The sequence below is a fragment of the Haemaphysalis longicornis genome, unplaced genomic scaffold (genome assembly GCF_048455015.1).
Source record: "Haemaphysalis longicornis isolate Haplotype H1 unplaced genomic scaffold, Haemaphysalis longicornis Haplotype H1 scaffold_3, whole genome shotgun sequence".
In the NCBI taxonomy this organism is placed as follows: Eukaryota; Metazoa; Arthropoda; class Arachnida; order Ixodida; family Ixodidae; genus Haemaphysalis; species Haemaphysalis longicornis.
This window is the reverse complement of record NW_027526335.1, coordinates 91,567,320-91,576,323: the sequence shown is the minus strand read 5'-3', so window position 1 is coordinate 91,576,323 and position 9,004 is coordinate 91,567,320. Positions and strand designations below refer to the sequence as shown.

Below are 9,004 nucleotides of genomic sequence, written 5' to 3'. Positions count from 1 at the left end.
TCCTTTAGGTCCTTTAACCTGCTGTTAAAGGCGGCAACTTACTAGCGCGGTGCCGAGAGTTGAACGCCTTGGCTTGTTGGGCTTTATAGGCAGCATCCTTGATCTCCGAGCTCCCAATGACTTGGACTATGAGGACTCAGGCGTTCTGGGAGACTCGGAAGTCGTGTCTGAAGTTTGCGTCCCATCAGAAGCTGAGCCGGGGGAAGTCCGGATGGTCCTGGCGTATCACAGGAGTAGCAGATGTGGGTCATCGCTTTTCTCCAGAATGTTCTTTACGGTCCGTACCATGCGTTCCGCCTCCCCATTGCTTTGTGGGTACCGTGGGCTCCTGGTTTCATTGCGAAAACCTAACGTTTCAAACTTGTTTGATAATTGGGGTCCATTGTCCGTTCGAACGACGTCAGAGATCCCGTGCCGCGCGAAGCAACTCTTGACGGCGGCTATTACTGCTATGGTTATTACTGCTAGGTAAACCGCGAGTAGTAATCTACGACGACAATATGTTCACGACAATACGTCGACCGCAAGCTGCTGCCACGGACGATCCGGAGTCTCTGCAGGCATGATCGAATGGTCCATGGTTCACCACTCTGTTGCCTGCGCACTTGGTGGCTTGGTGGCCACCTGTCCACTTGGGTACAACGAGACCGGCGCACCACGGTGTTGGTTTGTGTACCTTGCGGATGACGCCTTGGCTCTCCATCTCGTCGAGTTGAGTTTTGTCCACTGGCAGTAGTGGAAGCGGAATCCGCGTGGTTCACGAAGAGAAGGGCTGTGCATCCGGTGCAATGCGGATGGTGTACGGTTCTGGAAGCGCACCCAACCCTTGAAAGATTCGAGAGTGCGGCAGATGCATCCTAGAAGATGTCGCATCGACGAACTTCACTACACCCAGGTTTTCTATGGCGGGAATCCCAAGTAGCGGGGTGTTCTGACTTCGCATGACGTAAAGTTGTTAAGTGGTCGACTTGTCTTTCCAGTTTAGAGCGCGGAAAACGTCCCGAGCACTGGCAGGCGATGGTTGCTTGGACCCGTGAGCTCCACTTCTGCTCGATCAACGGCAGCAAAAGTTGTAGGGACAACTGTACTTCGGCGCCAGAGTTTATTTTGAATTTGGCGGGTATGCCGTTCACGCGCACGTCAGCGTACCTTGCACAGCGCGTGCCGACCGCGTGGAGTTTTACGGAGCCTAGCTTGGCTTTTCCTCTTTGCTCGGCCGACATCAGTGAAGTGACCCTGCCTGCTACAGTAGTTACACGTGGCCCTCTGCTCCGAGCACTTCTCTCGAGGGTGAAGCTGGCGACCGCAGTGTTCGCAGCTTTCAGAAAACCGATGTTTCTCTCCCTGCGCATTTGAGGAAAATGGTGCTTAACAGCGATGCTTGCCCTTCTTAGCCGCGTCGACATTCAGGTTTCTGACGCGTTAAGTGACTTCTGGGCTCCCTCATGCAAGCGAGCCTGATATAGCGCCTCTTCTGATGTCAGCTTCGTGCTGCGGTAAAACTGGTCTGAAATTTTTCGCCTAACACGGCTGCAACAAATCTGTCTCGAACCAAGCGGCTTTCCACTTCTGCGTTGCTGTACCTGTACCGCTTGACCACGTTCTGAAGATCCGCGTAGAAAGCATCGACTGACTCCCCAGGCTGCTGCTTTCGACGGTGGAAGCGTCTACTCTCGTATATCTCGTTCATGGAATGAACGAAATTACGGGTCAATGTGTGCTTGACTGCGGCGAAGGATTCGGGCTCCGGTGCCGATAGACCTAGCGAAGTAAGCAAGGTCCGCGTCTGCGGTCCCTTAACGTAGAGTAACGTTCGAACCTTTCGTTCGTCGCCCGCACAGTCAGGGCCAGACGCGACGACATAATCTTCGATATGGCGATTCACGTAGGCCATTCTCCCGGATTTGTGAACACAAATGGGGCTTGTGTTCCGGAGGTGCCGACACGGACGACTGGAACATCTGGGTTGCTAGACATAGCGTAACCCTTATGACCAGGGTTCACCACTCTGTTTCTTGCGCACTGCTCGCAGCTTGTAACCGTATGTTCAATGTGCATGTTGCACCCAGGCCACCAGACACTTTCGCTCGCTCGTTCCTTGCACCGGCGAAGTCCTTGATGTCCATCATGAAGGAGAGCGAGCAAAGCTCGAACTTGGCGGCGGTCCAAAAGTATTATTCCATTGCAAGTGCGAGAGCACCCGAGAAGCGAACGCACTGCGGGCGTCCAGACTGTGTCCATGCGCGCGCGCATTCTTGGAACGGCGTGGACGACATGCTGCCGCGATTCGTGGTCATGAACGCCGGCGACTACCGCGCGCGGTCGAGCAGCCCGGCGCGGTCGAGCAGCAGCGGCAGCGGCGGCAGCTCGCGCTCGAGCAGCTCGTCCTCTCTGACGCGCAGGATGCTGATCCTGGAGAACTTCATCAACGGCAAATTCGAGTCCGTCGCCGAGACCATCGAGAATGTGGACCCTTCCACGGGCTGCGTCTACTCACGCCTGCCCAACAGCGGCTCCCGCGAGGTCGACAAGGCAGTGCACGCGGCGCTGCAGGCCTCCACCACGTAAGCTCGCGCCTCCGTCGCCATCTCCGCGACGCCGCGCTCAATTCCTTACCGAAAAACCAGCCTAAAGGCCCCTTCACACTTGCGACAAAAGCGACGCCATTTCCGCCGCGGCGACAAAAATTGGTCGAGACCAATCCAACAGACAGAAATCGCACCGCTTCTATCGCTCCGTCGCTCCAGTCGCAAGTGTGAACGGGCGTCACATTTTTAGGCTACCTGATGATTACGAAACTTAACGCGCCGGCGCTACACAGGCCATGAGGCACGTCGTTGTGGAGGGCTCCGGATTAATTTTGACCACCTAGGGATCTTTGACGTGCGCCTAAATCTCTTAGGCTACTTGGTGATGTGGTCTCGTAGTGTGGAGCGCAAAACACGACGGGTAAGTGAACGAGATAAACAAGGGAACGGAATAAATTTACCAGCACTTCCGCTTATTATGCAGGTAATATTATGCTGCAGCATATTATGCTGCTGCTAATATTATGAAAATCAAACAGCACGATGTGATAATAGCTTAATGCAAGAAATTGCACTGTAGCTCCGCTTGTCGACGCTTGGGTGATTATTTCAGCACTCTTCAGTTTTACAAAACTTTACAAGTGCTCTGGAGAATATGTCACGTAGTAATTCGACGACGCTTGGCTTTTAGATCGAGTTGGGCTTTGCCGTGTTCACCCCGCCATCACACCTGAACACGCTTTCTGCGAGAGGAATCGCACTATCGTACGTCTCTAGTCCAGCGCACTTTGTAGGACTGCACAGGCCTGGGCTCTTCAGTTTTCAGCATTTTGCATTATTTGGCTTTAACTGTGCGGGAATCTGCTTTGCGAACATCCCTCTCACATTGGCTGTGCAGTAGTACAACCGTGCGCTTTTTTGTGCGCTTTAAAATTATTCGATGATATTATTTCCCTTTGCGCGAGCATGACACAGTCGAACCGAGATGGGCGGTTACCGCTAGATCCTTCTCTGAAGCATTTATCTGAACTGCAGTTTGGTTTTCCACCACCCATGCGTCCGTCGGACAGTGTCGGTTCCGCAAGCTTGTTCTTTCTTTTACGAATGCACTCAAATCAGTCTAGCCAACAGATTCAACAGGCTCTTGACCAGGCTTGTTTCAGCCACAGAGCACCAGCAATCAGGCAACGCAACAACCATGCTTACTCCGACTGTGCCGGGTTCTTGTACATAGCACCGCAGCAGTCATGTGCTGCTGGCTTCAGTGTATTCGCATTTTAAGAGCGCGAATATTCTGATCTCCGAATAATTTACGAATAGTACGTGTTATTTGTTTCTATTCGTGCAGCGCAATATTACCGTTCGATGTATTTGAAGTTTTCGAATAATCGAAGTTTACGAATAATACAGAGATAAGTTGGCTTTGCCGCACGACGTCAATTTTTTTTTTTTTTTTAGCTTCACCGCAAGGTTTGTTTTGTTGGGGATGGCTTTTTTGCAAGTCGCCGAAGCTCTGCAAAAAAGCCGAACACGCGTAGGACTTGCACGCAGCATTATGTTAACTCCGGTGATGTTAACGGAATTGTGAACAGCTACTTGTGTAAAATTGATAAGCCGAAGTTTCCTGTTAATACAGGGATATGTGCGATGAACAAACAGTTACAGTAAAGCCGTACCAACCCCTAGAATGCCTAGCTTATTTTCTTTGACTGAAGGAACCAGTCGAATACACTCACATTGTCGAGGAAGCCGCATTCCTTCTTGGCAGTGTACGTTACATTTTTGTTCCACTATTCTGTCAACTTGTCTAAACCTTTCAGTAAACTTTTCATACCCTTTTCTTGGTATTTAACTAACACTCAGATGTGTTAAGTCGTGACTGCCACAGCTTATTATGTTTTTCTGTTTTAGGAGCTCTGTACATAGTAAAGCAAATATTTTCGTATTTTAAGAGTAGATTCCCACCCTAAATTTTATATTCGCAGCTGAGACCACGTAGTCACTGACAAGTTGTCACTCAGCATTGAAATGTTTAGTATAGTCATACACAGTTCATGCAATAACAGGACCTCTCAAACGCGCATATGATGGCAGGCTTGGCAGTTGCAGCACATTCTTTGCAACTGTAAAGAAAAAACAGCACATCTGACTGGCTCATCACAATGAATAGATTAAGCACAATTTATGTCCCATTGAAGAGGAAATAAGTTTTGCCAGAGTGTGTATATCTAGCTGCATGGAGCCAACTTTCGAAAGTTTCCCGATAATCTATAAGTTTTATGCACCCAAGAGTTTTTCCTAACCTTAAGTCGCAATTGCACAGCTTAGAGGGGTAGTTCGGAATTCAATATCTGACACAGTTTGATACATTGGGTGTTTACTAGCTAACTCGAAACCTCACGGGAACCATGTACGCAGTTTTCAGATATTTTCTGTAATAAGCTAGTTGTGTACCTCACTTCAAGCAGTATGTGTGTACACTACAATCATCCTCATCACCATGAGCCGCATCTTCCTCACATGAGTGAGGGCAGAACTGAGAGTGATCCTCCTTCAACTCACTAAAATGATGCTGAATGGGTAGGCCTGATCCGTCTTGAGCATCAGGATTCATCTCTTGATGATGGACCCAGCAGGATGCTTGCTATGCGTCCATAGGCGTGCGCACAGGGGGGGGGGGGGGGAGGGGGAGGGGGAGGGGGAGGGGGGGTGGCAGGGGGGGCGGCCGCCCCCCCTAATAATCTGGAGGGGGGGCGCCAAATTTGCCCCATGCCTTAACTCAATCGAACCTGTTCCGTAGGGTTATGACCACGCGTGTGTTTTCACGATCATGGCAGCCGAAGAAATCTCATGTTGCCTTCCAAAAGCAGTTTAATTTCAGCCCCGGAAATGCGGGGACTAAAATCAATTCGCTGTGAGAAACGTTATCATTTAATTTTCATATTTGCAGCTACTGCGGAGCTTGTCCTCCTACTTCTCCTCGCAAATAACGTGCCTAGTACTGAGCGAAATAGCCGCGTAAAAAGAGTTTCAGAACAGGCAATATTACCTTCTGAAATCCTTACGAATTTCAAAAGCTAGCGTTTGAGCGGTACGCACTGGAACCACGTTGCAGTTTACATATAAGACAGATTTCCACCTGTCATATGTTTCTGTGCTTCAGGGAGAATGGAAGTTCTTTCGGCGGCGCGTTGTGAAATTGATGCCGCATCCGCCCTGGGACTTGCTCCCTTTGCCGATGTTACACATGAAAGTAAAGCTTCTGCCCAGAAATATTTTGTATGCGTTGCGATTCCATTTCATTGAAATAAAAATTTTATAACAATTCCTCGTCTTTCCACTGCGTTCTGACCGTTAGGCCTTGAGTGGGAGGAGGTCGCGGAGTTCCAAAGGAGGGGGGGGGGGGGGGGTCGCTCAGGTAAGACTTCGGCCCCCCCTAATCGAGAACCCTGCGCACGCCTATGTATGCGTCCATACTCTATACCTACCGGTGATCTGTAGGACGGCGCTGTTCCAGGTGGTCCCAGAAGTCTCCGGCGGAGCGCTCCAAATTCCTGATCCGCATCGCCGACCTGATCGAGAGCCGGCTGGATGAGTTCGCGCAGGCGGAGTCTCGGGACCAGGGCAAGCCGGTCTGGCTGGCACGCACCGTGGACATCCCGCGGGCAGTGCACAACTTCCGACATTTTGCCACCACTGCCCAGTGCGACCGAGAAATGTACGCCTTCTATGCAAGGGAGCCCTCCTATTTGCCACTACCTGTAGTAATATCAGGGTGCAAGCTCAGGACTGTCGCAATGTGCTACAACCACATATACTAGAGACTTCTGTCACGGATTTCAAGAATCTTCATCAAGAATTACGATTCGATATGGCGGCAGTTATGTATATCCACCCAAACAAAGGTAACTGGTGTTCTGAAGCAATTATCTCTGCAAAATAAACAAATAATTCACCCTCAATGGAAGCATTACCACGAAGTTAGGAGCCACACACGGTTCTGGCACTTAACACTATTAACACGAAAGTGTTTTTTTTTTTTCGGGGTTCACAAAAATTTAAGTAACGTCATATCCGTCACGGAAGTGACGCCAGTACAACGAAGCAAGCGGCCTGTAAAGGGTGCACCCGTGCACATAGTGTCTTCTTGCGGTGAAGCAAGCTTCAGAACCAAAGAGTACGCTGCATTTAGGGTTGTTTGTTTTCAGTTTTTATATTTTAACACGAAAGTGTTTTATGCCGGGATGCACCAAGATTTTACTGACGTCATATCCGTCACGGAAATGACGCCAGTACACCTTTGTCGAAGCGACCCGCCAGCATGCTCAGCTGCAGATTTCGCTGAACGTTTCACTTTCGTGTTTTACTGATTCCTATGACAGAAATCAACCACAATTTTTGTGGAAGCAAACTCGCGCAACTATAGGAAGGGAGCATTGAGCAAGCAGTCAGTGTGACGGGCAGTCAGCCAATCGAATGCTGCAACGTTTGGCCCTCTACGCGAAATTATCGCCACCCGGTGATTCGGGACTAATTTTAATCCCAGCCAGATCCTCCCAACGTCGCTTGCAACTCTTCGGTCATTAACTGCTTTCTAGAACTTACTGCAACAGATGTGCCAAAGCGGGTGCCTTCCTTCAACGGTGGCATTGAAAACTTCCCAAGAGAAAATGGTAGCTGGTCCCAGCTGGTTTAGGTTAAATTTCCAACTGGGCCCAGCTAGTCCTAGCTGGGACCAGCTGGGAATTTAACCATAAACCAGCTGGGACCAGCTACATTTTCTCCTGGGTATACCTCACACAATATCAAGTCATCCTCTTTAGTAATAGATCAGCTTAAGATCCGTAAAAAAGCAAAACCATGAGTCTCGTAGGGGAATAATAATCCTTCCCCAAAAACCCAGAGTGGGCAGGTGCCATATTAATTTCCCACGGTGAACAATAGTGGATTTGGTGGAGGATTTGGCAGACACGACCTTCGCCAATGTGTCATTGAGGGGCCCTGCATGCAGCACTTACCATAGACTACTCAAAGTGTATTTTGGGGTAAAGTCTATTGTCCCAGCAATCTCCTCCCGCAAGGGTTATAAAAATCCGTTCACTATCACCGAAACTACGCGCGATGAGAAATCGCACGTAATCATTCTCTCTCAACTCGACCGAGAACAACGCAACGAAAGCTGCGCGCTCTCTCCCAGAGAGGGAAGTGGCTCATGGCATTCTCTTCGGCGGCCAGGGAGTTTTTGGCAAGGGAGTTTTCTCCTCTTCTCCGCAACTCGAGCTCGAGCTATTTGCAGTCTGGTCCAACAAAAAAGCAGGCATGGCTGCATGCTCGCAAGCAGGCGCTGAGGCTGGTAGGGCGTTTTTGAAGCAATAAACGTTTGTTGTCAAGTGGTCTAGTTGAAGGGGAAGTATTATATAAGTTTGTCACTCACTATGCTTACGTGTACTTTCATAACCTATTGTTTACCCGACCATTCTATACTGCTATAAAATGAACATGCATTACACTTAAGTGAAAATAGCTAAGTGAAATTGCTTTTGCCAGACTCAGCCAATCGCATGGCTGTGCATATGACGTCCAGTGTTTTAGTGCGGGAAATGAGCTATGCATGGCCATTCCCTTTTGTCCTAAGTATATATCTTATTTGAGTGAAGTGTACGTAAAAGTAGCGTGTGTATGATTCTAACAAGGCAATCCATGTTGAAATGTAGCAGCGAGGGACACAGATATAAAATTCACAAGGCGGGCGCTGACTTGAAAGGAGCACAAATTTATAACTGACATGTACGGTCTGGTGTGGTGAAAGCAAACAAAATTTGAAACATCAGATAAAAGCGGGTAAAGGCCTGTGAAACGCCCGCGTAGTTAGGTGGCATCCAAAACAGTTTTGTCCTCCTCATACAGCATCAGAGAAGGCTCGCTTCCACATCCTTCTCGACTCTTGTTGATATGATAATAAGCTTAACGACTTCTCGTTTCAGCTGGTCCTTATGGGTAAACAAAACGTCACATTTATCGAAGTACAACGTGCAGCCACATGCTCCGCAGTGCACTGATAGGCGGGAAGATGTGTCCTTTGTTAAATTAAGCGCGAGACACATGGACGATTGGTGCATGCGATATGCGACTGGTCGTTACGACTTCGCCACGACTAGTCGTACGCGTGAATTTGAGACACATGGCCCGATGCGCGCATGCGATGCGTCGTTATTCTAGTTCACTATAGCATCGTCGGCGTCGCTCCGCCCACCGTTTTTGCTCCATGGTAAACTACGACGATCGCTGAGCTGAATTTGTAGATTCCGCGCGTCGTTCGGAAGAAATGGATAAAGCAGGCAATCGTGAAGCGTTTTCTGCCTTCGTAAACAGTCCGCGCACACACCGGCCGCGCCTGCCAGCTCGGCACACTCCTCGAACCGGCGCAGAACACGGTAGCAACCGCTTGCCGCTGCTCTTCTGAATCAATCTGATTG

At 49.4% G+C, this 9,004-nt stretch overlaps 1 protein-coding gene across 1 annotated transcript in view; it reads left to right on the top strand.

Annotated features, from left to right (window-relative positions):
• Positions 1-2,259: 2,259 nt before the first annotated feature.
• The window catches only part of LOC144174855 (2-aminomuconic semialdehyde dehydrogenase-like), a 25,010-nt gene continuing 18,265 nt past the window's right edge, over positions 2,260-9,004 (top strand). The window contains exons 1-2 of the mRNA XM_077703800.1: positions 2,260-2,564; positions 6,046-6,246. Of these exons, the coding sequence (XP_077559926.1) occupies positions 2,275-2,564; positions 6,046-6,246 (491 nt within the window). The 5' untranslated portion in view covers positions 2,260-2,274. The remainder of the gene's footprint in view (positions 2,565-6,045; positions 6,247-9,004) is intronic.